Source organism: Miniopterus natalensis, chromosome 5 (genome assembly GCF_054644295.1).
Source record: "Miniopterus natalensis isolate mMinNat1 chromosome 5, mMinNat1.hap1, whole genome shotgun sequence".
Lineage (NCBI taxonomy): Eukaryota > Metazoa > Chordata > Mammalia > Chiroptera > Miniopteridae > Miniopterus > Miniopterus natalensis.
In genome coordinates this window covers 82,947,005-82,964,054 of record NC_142085.1, presented here as the reverse complement: position 1 = coordinate 82,964,054, position 17,050 = coordinate 82,947,005, and the positions used below count along the sequence as shown (strand labels likewise).

The 17,050-nt window shown below is 43.3% G+C and overlaps 1 protein-coding gene across 1 annotated transcript in view; it reads right to left on the bottom strand.

Moving 5' to 3' along the window:
* Positions 1 to 17,050, bottom strand: part of MTHFD1L (methylenetetrahydrofolate dehydrogenase (NADP+ dependent) 1 like) — a 149,649-nt gene that overhangs the window by 28,146 nt on the left and 104,453 nt on the right. Inside the window, exons 25-26 of the mRNA XM_087817685.1 lie at positions 7,743 to 7,850; positions 5,218 to 5,370 (exon numbers count right to left, since the gene is read on the bottom strand). Coding sequence (XP_087673811.1) covers positions 5,218 to 5,370; positions 7,743 to 7,850 — 261 coding nt within the window. The remainder of the gene's footprint in view (positions 1 to 5,217; positions 5,371 to 7,742; positions 7,851 to 17,050) is intronic.

Sequence of the window (17,050 nt, the reverse complement as noted above, 5' to 3'; positions counted from 1 at the left end):
CCCAAACACACTACAGCAGTTTCCTGCTTCCCAGAGTCAGGTCATCGATGCGTCAGTGGGCACCTGGGCAGGAATGTGACCCGGTCAGGTCACAGAGAGTGGGAACGAAGGCTGCGCTGGAGGAGTCCATTTGTTACGTAAACGGTAACTTGACCACTGCACTTTCGGTCCCTTTCCCCTGAACAGAATTCCACACTGAGATAGGTCTGGCCTGTGCCCATCACAGCAGGAGGAAAAAAACACTCATATGCAGATGCAGTGCCCGCGGTCACAACCTCTGCTCAGAAAGAGCACAGGGACCAGAGTGAAGGGTGCAGGAGGGAAGGCGGGCAAACTGCCCAGGGAGGGACCATGGTCCTGGACAGGCCAGGAGCTCTGACCCGAGCATCCTAGTCCCCCAGCCAAGATGCTTTTCTTTCCTTAGCAGCCTGTGACACAAAAGCACTAATCATCTATTTTTCAACAGTTTCAAGTAGACACCCTGACCCTAGGGCTGCTCTAATTGCCAATGACCACCACATCAATGCCGTGGGATGTCATCATCCCTTCTGGGTGACTGGCCAGGCTGCTGAACTCTAGGACACTGGCCCAGAGTCCTGTTCTAAAGCGCCCTCAGGTCCTAATTTTATGTCCTATGTTTGTCCAGAAAGACTTCGTGTCCAAAAGAAGACTCCTCAGTTCTCCAGGAACCGCTCTCACTGCCTCAATGTGACGTCAAAGGAGAGCAGCTCAAGACACCAGAACTAATGTAAAAAAAAATGTCTGCTAGGGAAGCCCATGTGGTCAGACACCTTCCACGCCAGCTGCTCTGACAACGCATCACTGTGTAAGAAAGGAGGTAGCTGTCCTTTCCACCCCAAAACAGCAGGCAAGTAGGGCTCCAGGACCAATCAACATGGCAAAAACTATCTTGCATTTCCTTAGCTGATTTTGGTGCTAGCAGACTTTAGACAGAGTTAAACAAACCACACTCAGGAGTACATATCTTTTAAAAAAGGAGTGCATTTTTTTATAGGAACATTCTAGCTCTTTTGTCCTTTCTTTGGTGTCCCAACTTTTCAGGAGACAGCCAGGACGGGCAGGGTGAGCGTACCCACTACACACAAACGGAATCTCTTACAACCAATTGGCCCTAGTTAAACATTTTTTTCCAGGTACTTTTAGTTCATCACCCGATTTATTGCATGTTCATGTTATAAAAGTGACAGGTGCTCAACATAGTGATTTAAAATAAACAGAAAAGTAAAGAGGAAAAAATGCTATTCATAATATCATGGCCGGACGTTGAGATTTTGGTGGCTGTTTTTCTGGTCTTTTCCATATGGAATGTAATTTACTTTTCAGTAACATCATTTTGTATACTTTGCTTACATGTTAATACTTTTATGTCATGAAATTTATGCCAGGTGATTAAACAGCCCTTATAAATTATAGGAACTTAAAGACAATATCAAAACAATGAGACCACAAGACAAAGACCACCTACTGAATTTTTTTTTTTTTGGCACGAGATTGGGAGTTTTTGTAAACCATTAGGCTTATTGAACACTATAAACCATAAGCTTTGAAAGAATTTTGGAAACATTAACAGGATAATCTGTAGAATATAGAGTTGAAAAATCATAAAAATAATTTGCTCCTTTCTCCCCCTAAGATCTGTATTGGCTAAGCTATTTCTTAGAAGGAGATGTGCTGGTCAGGAATCTGGTACTATTTTGTAGCTTTCAACACTGTGTTGAAGAATATATAAGTACAATGTCATTAAAGAGAGGCAAGAATGCATATGGGGCTTACTGGAAGGGAGGAAAACTTAGCTACCTACAGGAAGGTGGAAAACACTAACAACGCGGCAAAAGTCTCCTGGTTCACCAGCTGAGGAACCATGTACTCGGTGCCTCCACACAAACAGCTGGGGGAAGTGAAATGTATTAGTCATGTGTCTACCCAGCTAGTGGTATTTATTGTTATCATTTTATTGTGGTGATCAATGGCAATGAAAGGAGTCACTAACTAGAACACCAAGTAATTACACGGTAGAAAAATTTGGCCTGTGGGTAAAGATGGAAAGTAAAAATAAATAGAAAACTAAGTCTGGAGAACCTGGACTCCCGCATTTCCCCATGTGACCTCCTCAAATTAGCAGTACGTTTATTGCTGGAGGAGGGACTTGCTTGTGTCCTGATTCTCCACTTTTGGACCTACTGTGTGGCCAGAGGGGTGCCTCTCCGAGGACACACTAAGAAGGGATTTCTCCCTTTGTTATAAAGCCCAGAGCCCTGGTGTGGTTTCATTTACTACAGTCCATCATGAGGCCTGTGGGGAAGGACCGGATCTTATTTATCTCCATGTGGTTTACAACACTGCATGCAAGCTGTGGGTATGAATGAATGAATGAATGAACACTGCGGGAAAGCCGGGCAACTTTCTAACTTTGAGGGCACAGTTTGGGCTTTCCTTCTGGAGTGGATACATGAATATGTATTTCACATGCTGAGTAAGAGTCAGAGTGATTCATCACGCTGGGATTTTCCCACCAGTGGGAGCCAGTCTGTCCCTTCTCCTTCAGTCAGCTCAGCAGGAAATCACTACTCCATGTCTCCCATCCGGAGGATGAATGTTAGAAGCACTTTAGAGACTGTGGCAGGGTCCAGAATGGGGTCAAGTAAAAGTAAATACCAGCCCTTATTAGGCAGTCCCGGCCTCCAGCAGTGCCTTTGCACCAATACACACACTTCCAGCTCCATCAGAGAGCAGACTCCTCAGGCCACCGCCTCCCGGGGACAGTTTCCTGACCCCCGGAACATCTAGTCCTTCCTTGCTCTGTCACTGCCATGCATCGCCCCGCTCTGCTGTGGCCACAGGGGGGCGCCGTCCAGCACCGGGGCAACAAGGGGCAGAGGGCTCTGCTCAGGATACCAGAGGCCTGAAGGTGCTCCTTGAGGAGCAGCCTCCACATTTACTTTCTAACTGGCCACACGTCGGAGGGGAGCAGAGGGATGGATGGACTGTCCACACACGAGCTGTGGCTGATGCTCTGATTTCCCACAACTGGTCTTACATGGTGTGGATGTGATGTTACTGACTGGCGGGGAGAAGATCCATAGCCTGTATCTGTTTAGTGATCCCACATATTTTAAATTATATTATGATTTTTATTTAATGACTGCTGAATGTTAAGAAATTGATTATCATTTATTAAGTCACAATTTTTATGTCACACCATTTTCTTTGATAACTGACTTTCATCTACCTGTATGAGCTGTAAGCTGCCTGGAGTGGACAAAGCGGCTTCATTTTGGGGTTCTCTGTAGCACTGAGCACAATGACTGTGCACACTGGCTGAATGAATGAACTAATCTGTTGGGTGAACAACTCTGGGATTTCGAATCTGTACAGGACAAGACAGGACAGACTATGAGCTACGCTGATTGCCCCTCTGGTGTGCCCACTGCTTCATGCTTCATGTGGGTACTGCATGGCCCTTTTTCTCTCGGGGTCTGGTCTCTCTGGGCCTATACAACAGGTGAATTCTTACTCCTAAGCACACACCTTCAACTAAAGCCCAGGAGAACTTTAGCATGGAGGGGCTGCCATCACTGAGGCAAGCCATTCTAAGGAATATTAAAGCAAGCTCTTCTCAGTACATATTTTTGTTAATTGAGTTATAACTAAATTACACTCAATAAAATTCACCCGTTGCAGGGGTATAGGTCTGAGTTTTGACAAATGTATATTGTCATGGAACCACTACCACAGTCAAAATATAGAGTATTTCCATCACCCCCAAAAGTCCCTTTTGCAGTCAGTCCTCTCTACCTCCCGCTCCCCCTGGACCACTGATCTGCATTTTTTACCTTTAGTTGTGCCTTTTCCAAAATGTCATTCAGTACCCATTTTATGTGAACCCTTCTTCCTTTATCAACACTGTTGCTACCCTCCCCTAATTGGAAACCCCACCACCACTTCTCAGCCTCCCCACTCCATCCAACTCCAGCCACGCCGGGAAGGGTACGTCACGTCTCCTGTGCCTTTTGAGTTGAAACTCACTGTTTCCCCAGCGAGAGGCTGAGCCTTCACGAAGCATTCTGGACTCTCCCCTTCCACACACTCCCTGCTCCTCCCCAGCCCGGGCAGAACTAGCTGTCGCCACCCCTGTGGTGTTAGGGTGTTCACAATGCCAGCATCTCCTCTTCTCGATGCCTCTGAGCTGTTCAAACCCACACTCCTCACACCTCCGCTCTTAGCGTCGGTGCCTCATCATATGCAGTAAGAATTAAAAAACACTTACTGAAAACGTACTGCCTAATAATATATGAAATATCTGTGAATATCAAGGTAAGAATTCTGTACGTTTTATGCACTTTTTGCCTATCCATTGCTTGTTTACATAATAATAGAGCCACTTGGTTTATTATGAACACTGCTATGTTTCCCATTTGGGCCTGGATCAGTTTTTAACAACAATGATTATTGAAAACTTTTGTTTTAAATCTAATCCAGGAGCATTCCCATGATGAAAAGTCAAATTTCAGCCACTGATGGTTCCCAAGGGAGAACATCGTATCATTCATTGTGTGGGGCACTGAAGCATTTTCTGTACGAAGCCCATCATCATGGATTTCAAGTGCTTTAATAAGTTTTCATTTCTTTGCTATCTCTCTTCCACCCAGAGAGAACCTGAAACAATGTAATAATCATCCTACAGCAATGCAGTCCCATTACAATAATGCCAAAACCCAGAACTCATGTGACTCACAGACCTTCCCGCGTGATGTGCTGAGAAACAGGGTAGAAGGTGAAACACCGGTTTCCCCAGCCCTCGGTGGGGGCTGAGGGAGTCCTGCCTGGCATGAGCAGTCGCCTCTGTCTACCCCACATTTCAGTGAGATCTTACCATTTTGAATGCAGCGATGTGAAAAAGACCAAGAAGCACGATTCTAAACCAGGAGACTGAATTCTGCCCAGTCATTCTCTTCCGTGTTCTATACCCAGAATCAGTTTTATGACTCAAGGGATCATGAACACGATAAAAAAAAAAAAGAGGAAAATCCAAACCACAACGGCAGAGTGTTTTTATGGTGGAAGGAAATGTTTAGAAAAGTAGCAAATACCACTAATTGCTTCCCAATACCTGACGTGCAGGGTGCTGGCCAAACATAAGGATTTTAGGCATCATGACAGTACAGATGGAAGAAGTTTCTGGAGGATATTACTCACCGTTCCAACCAGAGGGTAAATGAACCCAGCGCCTATGCTGGCCCGCACATCACTGATGGGCAAAACGAAGTCCCTGGGTACACCTTTCTTGTCGGGTTGGTGAGAAAGAGAAAGGTGGGTCTTTGCCATGCAGATGGGCAAATTTCCAAAACCCTGTGAGGAAGGAAAGGAAATGTGTTCACTGAGTATAAATGTTAGTCCCCTGTACTCGTTTAACGTGACTACACACAACCCCCGCAGCTCAGGTCCAGGCACACAGCAGGGACTCGTCACCACCTGTTCACTGAGCAAGAAGATGGGACATTCATCTCCACATGAACACCTCCTGGCAGGCTGAGGATGTCTACTGTTTACTTCGGAGAATTCTCTTTATGGGAAGGCAGCATTATGTTTGTGTTTGGGGGAAAGTGTGGTTATTCTCAGGCAAAGCAGCAGCAGCAGCTGTAGAAATCACTTTCCAAGGATATTAATATCCGGGACTCAGAAAGGTAATCTGGAGAAAGGCTTCGTAATGAGGCTTTTAGTCACGTTGCTCACTCATTCTTGGAAGCTGTCAGGAAGGAAAGGGCCCCTTTGTGTTGGTTTATGAATCATGGCTATTTGAGCTGCAATTACATTATAGGAACTAAGATGAGGTCACTATTTAAGCCGCTTATTTTTAAGGACCAAAGGCTTTGCCTGACCCAGCCGAGTTCCAAAGGTGAAAGAGCAGGAAGCTGCATGTGGTGTCTCACAAAAGGGATAGTGTCCTCACAGCCTGGTTCTGATTAAAGGGTACATAGTGGCCCTTTAGAGACTTTGCTAATTAAGGGCAACCACATACTTGACACATAACTTTTAAGCAATATTCCCTCAGTAGATAGAGATAAAAGGAATACAATCTTCAGAGGTGACCCGCACAGAATTTCTTATGATTCAACTGAAAACTATTTGAAATTTTTTTGAGTATCATCATTTGGGGGTGAAGCTCTTTTCTTTCTGAAATGCTGTAATACTCTCATATATGGGTCAGAAATCACTCAAATATTGAAATAATTTTTTAATTTTAATTTTATTTTTTAATTATAGTTTGTATTCAGCACTATTTTGTATTAGTTTCAGGTGTATAGCACAGCAGACACTGGAAATAACTTTAATAAACTGATGTAGGTTTGTTAATTTAAAATTTTGCCAGTAGAGATAATAAAAACAAAACAAAAATCAACAACCCAATATGCCATATACCATTGCCATATTATTTCATAAAAGACAGCACTTTTTAAGACTGAAAAAAAAAGGACTTAATATTACAATAAATGATAGTCCTTAAATATTATTAAAAATTCATTTAAAAAAACCCTCATGACAATGACTTATTTTATACATTTCATTGCATATGAGTGGAAATTTTACTGTAGAGCAATGCTTGAATGTACAACAATGTTTGGGAAACTACTTTTTATCTTTTTTCTAAAGTACAAGCCAACCCCGGCCGGGCGTGGCTCAGTGGTTGAGCATTGACCTAGGATCCAGGCGATCGGGGTTCGATTCCCAGTCAGGGCACATGCCCGGGTTGCGGGCTCGATCCCCAGTTGAGGCGTGCAGGAGGCGGCCGATCAATGACTCTCTCATCATCGATGTTTCCATCTCTCTCTCTCCCTCTCCTTTCCTCTCTCTGAAATCAACAAAGATATATTTAAAAAATAAATAAATAAAGTACAAGCCAAGTATATACATGGAAAATTCTAAGAAAAAATGAGCTGCTGGTTGTCTTACCAAACCTGAGAGAAAACTGGTTGGCATTGGTAGTATTGAACACATGTCAAATAATGATTTACAAATAGGATTTTAAGAGTTGGGGAATTTAAAAGTGGACGGGGTACTCGAGGCATATAGTCCCTCCAGTTAGGGTTAGCTGGCTAAAGGTGCTTCGGTGGAGTCCATTAACAATGATCATTCTGGGACCAGATAGTGACTCATGCTGCGGAATTACAGCCACCTTCACAGCTGCCTGGTGAGCTGCACTTGTTACTCTCTAGAGGCAGACAAGGAGGGAGCCTTCAACCTGGTGAACCATCTTAGCACAAGCCAATGAACCACTCATATGAAAAAAACCACCACGCAGCCCCATCTTTACATGCTGCACTCATACTTGCCTAACCTGCCTCATGCTAATATTTTTAAGGTAAAGACCTGAAAAGAAGAGGAAGTACTACAGATCACCTAACTCTCACCACAGCCACACAGCCAAGGACAGTTCCAATGTTTCCGGCTGAATGGAGTACTGAAGATCACACATTATGTAGAAACACGGACACCACCCACGTTAGACACATTTACAACACAAGTCAAAGGTGCATATGTCAAAGGGTATATGGCCTCACCATAATGTTCTAATTACACTCTGCACCCAAGGATATTATTTCAGTCTTTGTGGACCACAAAGTAGATAAAGACAAGTTCAGCTGGTGAGACGAGCCCTCAAGTCAAGGTTAACATTTCAAGAGCCTAAGGTGGATTTTCCCCCTGAGAAGTATAGCTTTTACCTGTTGCGTATAAAGATCAATTTTGGATTGTGCCTCAGGAGAGAGTTCGATATCTCTGGCTCCGTAGACGGCCTGGGCAATGGTTCTTATCTTTTCCACAATTGGAAGCTGGAGAAACACAAATGATGGCAAAATCATTAACTCTAATCTGGTCACAGAATTAAGGGAAAGTCAGTGAGATTTTCTGCAACTGTTTGCAATTCCCCACCAGCTTCCCCCTTCAGCAACTATGGCATTCGAAGCAAACACCCTTCTCCTTCTGTCACTTCTGAAGTACTAACATTTTCAGATCAGTGGTCAACTAGCAAACAAGAAGTCTTAGATGTTCAGCCAATTTAGAGGCTGCTTATCTAGCTCACCATTTTCATCCACTGCAGAATTTTTAAAAAATGCAGTGTCTCCTGTGTTTTTTTTTAAACATATCTTTATTGATTTCAGAGAGAGGAAAGGAGAAGGAGAGAGAGAGATAGAAACATCAATGACAAGAGAGCCATTGATCCAGCCCACAACCTGGCATGTGCCCTGGCTGGGAATCGAAACCCGATGGCCTGGACCCTAGGTCGATGCTCAACCGCTGAGCCACGCCCGGCTGGGCTCCTGTGCTTTTTAATGGGCTTATAAGTCAGAACAACAGCCTCCTCACTAAATACTTAGTGCTGATTTCTAAGTGGGTCTCTACTCCAGTTATATGACAGAGAACGTAGCATTACTGAAGAACTGTTTATTTTTTTGGGAGCGGGAATAGGTTGAGATTTTAATATATGTGCTGATGTGATCAAACATTCTATTGGGAAATCGAAGGTTGAATCTAGTGTCACTTTAGCAAATTATGAGAAATCTTGGAGAATGGGGAAAATCCAGGAACACTAGAAATGGGCAAATAAGTGTGTAGGGAAAAGATGAAAAATCTTCCATGACGTTAAATGGAAAATATGGATGCAGATTGCTGGCAAAATATTAAAAGCAATCTTAAGAAGCAAGAATGGCTCATTAGGAAAGGAATATGCCACAGACAAAGTGATTCTTGAGGTAAGTGAAGCAATTGACAAAATCGTTCAGAATTTGCTGCGAGTAGAAAATTCAGGCCTAATGCAGTGAGTGGGTTCACTCTTGGGTGAACAGTTGCTGGACCAATTGCTGATGGAATGGACAACACCCAAGGAGCAGAAGTCGCTCGTGGCCTGCCTCAAGGACTTCACTTGGCAATGGCAAATGGTACTTTTGTATAAATTACTGTCGATATACACAGGAAAGAGAATTACCCAACAGGGGAACATAAAAGGTAACTCCACCCTCCCAATCTGATAGAGCCCAAAACTGCTTTAGAATGTGTTTTTCATTACTACAGCTTTTATTACTGTAAAGTTGTCCTGTGGTCTGGAACTTAAATATTGGACGTTTCAACAAATAAGAAAGAAATGAAGATGCAAGTCATCATAATCTTTCGTTGAAGGACAAAAAAGAGCATCTGAATCATTAGAGAGAAAGGCTTTGTTCACGGACGAGGGAATGTGATGCTGACAGAACAAAGGCATAAACAGGTAAGATAACTTCAGGAATAAATAAAGCCAAAAGAACAAAGGTAGCAGGACTTGCCTCACCACCTTTCCAGGTAGCAATCATACTGCGAAACTATGCTAAGTAGTCCCATGTGGTCCTGGCACGGGGCTCAAAGAATCGATCAGTAGAAGAGAAGGAGCCCAGAAAGGCGCCTCAGCGGGGGGGATAGTATGTAGCAGGAATGGCACAGAACAGGGAGAAGGCTGCCTATCCAACTAAATTTTGGCTGGAAAGACATAAAATTAGATTCCTACCACACACCAGGCCCCACATAAATCCAGTATGGACAGAACAAAGGCATAAACTTCAAAATTAAAACTAAATATTGAAAGGAAACACTGGGAACTCTATGATCTGAAGGTAGAAAAAAAATTTTCTTAAACAAGGAAACAACACACTTCATCCTAAAGGAAATGATTTATAGATCTGACTACAACAAAAATTGAAAATTTTGCATATAAAAAAAGACACTGTAAGTAAGATTAAAGGATTGGGAACGATCTAGGAGAAGACATATGCAAATATTTTAAAGTCAAAAGATTACCTTTCTGGTAACTGATAAAAAAACAACCCTTCCACAAGTCAAGAGAAAGACAAACACATATTTACTACCAGGCAAATGGAGTGTGACTGAGCATCACATGAAAAAATGCTCATTCTCATTAGTAATCAAGGAGTGCAAATTACTAAAAATCCAGCGCACATCCATTAGATTAGCAACACTGAAAAGTGTGAGAATATCTAGTGTAGGTGAGGATACGGGGAAAATGATCCTTCCTAGTGCTCTTGGAAAGCTTCCTAACCGGTCTCTTTGCTTTTAATATACCCTCTGCTCTACCGCAAGTCTAACCTTCCCAAAATGTACCCAAGTAAGGGAAACTCAAAAATCTTCACCTCCCCATGGCCTAGTGGAGAAACCTGGTTCTGACACCTAAGCCTCTGCATGAAGTGCTCTGAAGCATCACTAGATAATTCCCTCTATCTTCTTGCTTTTGGGCCCTGCATGAAGCCCCTGCCTGTCACCTTCAAAGGTCAACCTCAGCTAAAACTCCCTGAGCTCACTAAGATCTATCTCAAAGGCCAGCTTCTCCAGGAAACCTTTACTGACACCTCCTCCCCCCACAGACTGGCATTCTCCTCTCTGATGTCCACATGCCCATGTCACACTTTTATCTGGATGATACCCAGGACAAGAGGTTCAACAGGCCTGGCAGGGAGTAGCTGCCAGCAAAGCTTATGCTATCTTGGGTGCAGTGATGGACCTCAAATAGTAATAGTCCCAGGATCAAAGTCTGCCACTGAAACCTACTGAATGGCAAGAGGCCTTCTGTAAACCATGTCACAGGAGAAATCAGAGAAGAGTCTCCACCTCCACAAGGGAAAACTCTGGAATGATTATCATCTGCCAGGAAGGCAGGATAGGAAACGAGGACAGAAATTAGAAGTAATTTTTAGCCCAATATTTAAGGAAGAGCTCTAACACTAAGAGCTTCCTCATTAAGTAGTGACTGTCCATTTGGGGAGCATTCAGTCTTTGGCAGGATGGTGCCAGGAACCTTGTGGCAAGAGTGACTGCATGAGTGTAAAGTTGAGGCTGGGCTAGAGAGAAACCTTGAGGGCAACTTCGAATGTAAAAGATTCAGTGTTCACATTAGCTGAAGAATAAAAGAATGACCTACAAACTCTTTGAGATCAAGGACCATCTCTTGTTCACTTAGAGGTGGGATATAAGATGCCCCTGGAGTATATAGTTTGTCCTCAAGCTAATGTACAGTTGAACAAATGATGCATGTTTCTAAATTTCCTATTAACATGGACTCCATGTGGTTCAACAGTTAAAGAGATGGTAAGAAAGTCCAGGAAATGCTGTGCTCAAGACAACATTGAGAGGACTTTTTACATGAATCTACCATCTTTCTCATCAGCATAGTGAGCTGATGGGCACTGAAATGCCTGCTGTTGATGCTGCACTTAAGCTAATATGATCTCCTCTCAGGTCAATAAATGCCTTGCAAGGAGCAGCCCTTTTTAAGAAATAAAAGTCAATAGGAAGCTGAAAGATATTTCTAGCACCCACACAGCAAGCATGATGACTACACTTTGTCAGGGAAGTCAGTCCTCAGGATACTGTGTTCCCTAGGCAGTGTCCCTGCAGCATCCAGGCTCTGCCTGCCCCCCTGCCCCCTCCTGGGCCATTCTAGCCCTCTGTGGGTGCCACCGCACAGTTGGGGGCTGTTGTGGGGCACGGGGCCTGAGGAAGAACAGGGCCCCTTCCTAATCTGGTTAAATCAAGTAACCTCTCTAAGTGTGTTTCCTCACCCTTGGGATGGAGACGTGAATAATCTACTGCACATCATCTCACTGCAGTGTGTAAGCAATGAGGGAAAGTGTTCAAGAGTCACACTACACAAACCTCAAGCAATATTATTATGGAGTGAGGGCAACAGGGACTAAGAGGATATGTTTTCTCTGGAAGTAAAACAAAATGACAACAAAACAGATATTACTACTTATAACATTTAATGAATAGAGCGCACTATATACTGCACTCTATGATTTGAAAATAAAGTCAGCAAGTGTAACTTTTTATTACGGTGATCATTAAAGAACTCGCATGGGAACAAATGGATGACAAGTGAGGGTATTAGTGTGGGGAGGTATTTAGTCAGTTTATTATTAGGTTTTAAACATGAGAATACTTGATTATTTCAAGAAATATATACATTTTTTAAAAAAAAATGTATCTTTATTGATTTCAGAGAGAGGAAAGGAGAGGAAGAGAGAGAGAGATAGAAACATCAATAATGAGAGAGTAATTGATCGGCTGCAGCCCACAACCCGGGCATGTGCCCTGACTGGGAATTGAACCCCGATCGCCTGGATCCTAGGTCGACGCGCAACCGCTGAGCCACGCCCGGCTGGGCTACATTTAATTTTTAATTGTGGTAAAACAGACATAACACAGAATTTACCATCTTCAGACCATTTTTAAGTGTGTAGTTCCATATTCTTAATTACATTCACGTTGCTGTAAAACCAACCTCCAGAGCTCTTTTCATCTTAGAAAACTGAAACTCTGTACCCATTAAATACCAGCTCCTCTTCCCCTGGCAAGTCATTCTATTTTCTGTCTCTATGACTGACTGCCCCAGGTACCTCAGATACATGGAATGATACACGGACAATGGATGTCCTTTTGCATCCAGCTTTTCATTTAGCGTAATATCCTCGAAGTCCATCCATGCTGTAGCGTGTGCCCAAATTTCCTTCCTTTTTAAGGCTGAAGAATGTTTCATGTGCATTTATCACATTTTAAAAATCCACTATCTCCCAGTAGACACTCGGGCTGTTTCCACCTTTGGCTATTGTGAGTAATAATGCTGCTGTGAGCATGGCCAGACAAATATCTCCTGGAGATCCAGGTTGCAATTCCTTTGGGCATAAGGAAATAAAAATTTTTTCTCAACAATGAAACTGTCTTCCTCTCTAACGTTTATTTGAAATTGCTTTGGGAATTTCAAGCAGGTGCCAGGCTGACTTTGTGGACCATGCAGTTGTGGTTTTATTTCCTGTAGGAAAACTGCAACCTCCTATACACGACTGAAACAGAAGGCAGGAGGGGCCTGTGGCTGAGTCCCAGTCGGGAAGCCTGGTCCTCCTCGCCCTCAGTTTCTGACCTGACCTAAATGTTCATTCTGCACTTCTGAGGCCCCAGCCCCAGCGACTCTGGAGAATAGGATACTCCCTGGCTGCCTTCCACCGAGAGGACAGGAGACCGCACCACTGACACCTTGGCCAACATGCTGGATACACAAAGTGTGCAGCTCAATGCAGCTAGAAATCCAAGGCCAAAAGTTCTCTAGGGCCCCCTACTAGAATTTTTCTTTTTCACTTACATGTACAAGTAAATAAATAAAAAGAACATCTCAGTTAACAGGTCTTTTTGGGTTTAATAGAAAAACTAAAAACTGTACTGATAAGGTAGGTCCCATTGCATTCAGTCTATTTACATGGTCTATTTATATTGTGTTGGCGGGTGAGGAACTTCCTGCTGTTTCTCTGCTTGATTTTGGGGAAAAGTGTAATCATTAAAGAGGGAAAAAAAAGCCAAGCTCAGCCCAATGATCTTGATCTGAACTTGATATTCTCTGTGGTAAATGAGAGTTTTTATGAAACAAATAAAATGGTAAAATAAATTATGAGTGTTTATGCATGAATCATGCCTGGCTTTCCCCTGGCTCTGTAAATATTGACTAATTTATTTATTTACCACATCTTTCATCCTCATATCCCTAATGTCTGGGATAGTGGCCTGCACACAGTAGGCAGTTCATAAACGTCTGATGAGGGAACAAATAACCACCAATGGCAAGTACTTGTAAGACGTCATGGAGTGCAAAGAACTTCAGGGGCTTTCTGTACAGAGAGCTCAAGGAGTGGGGACAATGGTGCAGTAAATGACAATGAAAGGATGGTGAGAGACAAGGACTCCGGAGAACCATTCTGTTAAAGGCGGGAGACCATGACTGCAGGGAAGGCATGGAGATCAGCTGTGAAAAAGGACCTGGAGTCAAATGACCTTGAATCATATTTGAAGGACAGGAGAGATCTGGATAAGCAATGAAAGGAAAGATTATTCCACATAAAGAGAGAGGCACACGTCGAGGTGTGAACAGCAGCAAACAGAAGGTATATTCTGGAAATAGTAAGCATTCTTTTATTATGACTGGCATATTAATAAGCTACTTCCCAAAGCCTGGTGACTAGACCAGTAATTATCTTTGATCATTTTTGAATTAAGAGTATGTTAATCTCCATCTTCACCAAGAATATAACTGAACATAGTCTACATTAATTATGCCCCAAACCCTTCAGTGTGCATTTAGGAAACTGAAACCCTCTAGAACAGAGCTGCCCAATGGGAACTTTCTGCGATGACGGAAATGTCAGAAATGTCCTATCTCTGCACTTTCCAGTCTAGTCACCACCAGCCTCATGTGGCTGTTAAGCAGGTGAAGTGTGACTAGTGCAGCCGAGGCAACAAATTCTTAACTTCAGTGAATTTAAATGTAAACAGTGAGCAGCGGCAAGGCACAGAAAATAACCATGACCAACTGTTACATTGCTGCACTGTCTCTTGCACAGAGCAGGCACACCATAAAAGCTGGGTGACACCATAAAGGTAAGCTGGCGTGTGGTGGCCTTCATGCTCCATAATGGTCACTTTGTAGACATGGCGATCCAGGCTCATAGAAGCTGTTACTCCAAGTTAGACAGCAAATCCTTCTCGAGAAGGCCAATGAGAGCCTGCTGTAACTATTACATTAATTATTTAAGATCTGCTTTTTGGGGGAATAAAATTGAGCTAAAAGTTTCAGAAAAACAGTTACTGAAATAAAAAAAAAATTATTTTGGTGAGAAGAAAATGGGCAAAAATAAAGTGAAATAGAATAATAAGTGAAACAGAAGAGAGTTAAAAATGAAGCTGCTAGAACTGAAGAAATGAGCGAGTGAGAGGCTTTATAACATAGTGGCATCTCAGTCAGCAGCCCAGCAAGTTGCCTGGAAGTCACATGAAAAACTACACGCTTCACTATCCACACTCTGCTCTCTTCACAAGCCCATGAAGGGCTTCACTGCTGTTTCTTCGGCAGTACACAAATAAAAGGACATTGTTCTTTTGTTTCACCGATGCCACAGAGTGGGATCCATATAAATTAGACGTTCCTGTGCTGTGATATCGGCAAAATGTATTCTGATGCCCACAAAGTATGTAGAGAAGTATCAATGAGCAAACTTGAATAGAAATCTCTGGACACAGTAATTATTTTGCATTTTAAATGAAGCATGAATTTTAAATGACCTACAAGTGCAGTTTGGTAAGTAGCCTTTCCTGTATTTAAATAAAGAAGTATAATGTGAGACCTGCGCTGTTAATTTACAAGGAGAATACCCAAGGGGCTAGGGGCTCCTTACAACTCACCCCTAGGGTCACAGGAACAGCTCTGTGTTGTAACTGAGAACAACAGACCCAGTATCCTCCGCACAAAGCCTGTCCTTGGCTGGAAACCAGCACATCTGAGCTACCAAGACATATGTGCAGACTTCCATGAGCGGCCTCTGAGCAGCCATCCCCTCAGGTTCACTGGCCCCGAGCAACAGGTTCACCCAGAGGCTCATTCTCCCAAGGCAACCGGGGTATGGGGGAGATAGCTGGGGTCCGGGAAAGGAAAAAAGGCTCCTCGCCAGAAAATCTGCATCTGTCCACGCGAAATGACAGTAAGGAATTCACACGGGTGAGCCTTCATACTCTCCAACTGAACATTACAGCAACGTCAAAGGAACGGAATACAGCAGGTCCTTCAATAACAGCCTTTCATTCAACACTGCTTCGTTACAATGCTGATGAGATGCCTCAGAAACTTGTTTTTTTTCTGTCCACATGTTGTCTTTATTTTTATTCAACTATAAACAAATAGCAGAATTAACACAACAAACAGCAAGCAACTCCAGGCCGGCTTTCCTTACACCAATGAGGGGATTTCTGATAACCTCTCACCCAGCCCTGCAGCTCTCCGTCCTCTTTACACGAACCTCACTCATAAACCTCAATGTGGTATGAGTGATACGATGAACACAAGATGCTGTCTGGGTTTTACTTGCACGTGTAAGGAGCCTGTGTTTTTCACAAGTGGCTCTTTTCCTTGATTGTACAACAGGAGTGATATTTCCCTCACTGACCAGTTGGAGATGTGCCTCCAAAGAAAAAAACACTTGGTCTAAAAGTCTCACTCAAGAGCCCAGTACACTACTTTCATGAAAGGAAAAAGATGTTTTCTGATCAAAATTATTACTAAAACAAATCCCCAACCTTTCAGATACTGGGGTGACTGAGCTTGTGCTGTTTTGAGTGTTTTTACCCCTAAATCCTAAGGCTGTAGTTTTCTCTTCTGAAGTAGTCTGTTATATGTGGTGCCTTTAATGATAACATCTGCGATAATATTTAAGTAATGCTCCTCAGTGCTTGTTTTGTAGGCTGAGAAAGTGGCTATCGTCCCTGTACAATGATCTGATGTTTTCTGAATTCGAATCAGAGGGGCCAGGATGGATGTAGTGGTGGTAGGAGGTGACCAGTTGGCATGTGGTAGGACACTGACAGTTCATTTTAAATCCCTTGGTCTGTCTTGATTGGTCTATAATTTGAGATGAAATAATGCATTTCTAGAAACTTTTGTCATAGCGACATCCCATTTTTTATGTTAGAAGAAAGCACTTAAATACAATGATAGGAACCCTGTGACATGCACAAGTGAAAAGTGATCTGTAGATCACTATTTTCTCATCAGGTGCTATTTCCAGCATCAGAGACACAGAGCTGGGGGAGCTTTCTAGAATCACACGGGGCCGAGCAAGATGCATGATAAAGTCGGGCTGATTCTAGCAATAGTGTCAGATCTCACGAGCCCTATCAGACACAGGTGAGCAAGCAGGTGGCGGCTGACGAGGTGGGTGATGGGCTGTAGGTCCTAGGGGACTTGATAGAGATGCCAGAAGCCAGTGCTGGAGGAGAATCTAGTTCTGACAGAGATGTCGGGTGAGGTTGCAGAAGGGTGTGGTGTGGTCCAGGGGAGGCGATGTGGAGCTGAAATCATGGGAAGGAGGCCAGGGCAGAAGAGGCTGCGGAGGGGCAGAGCAGTTGAGGTTGGATGACTGGGAGCCTGATCATCAGTAAGAAAGACAATAAAGGA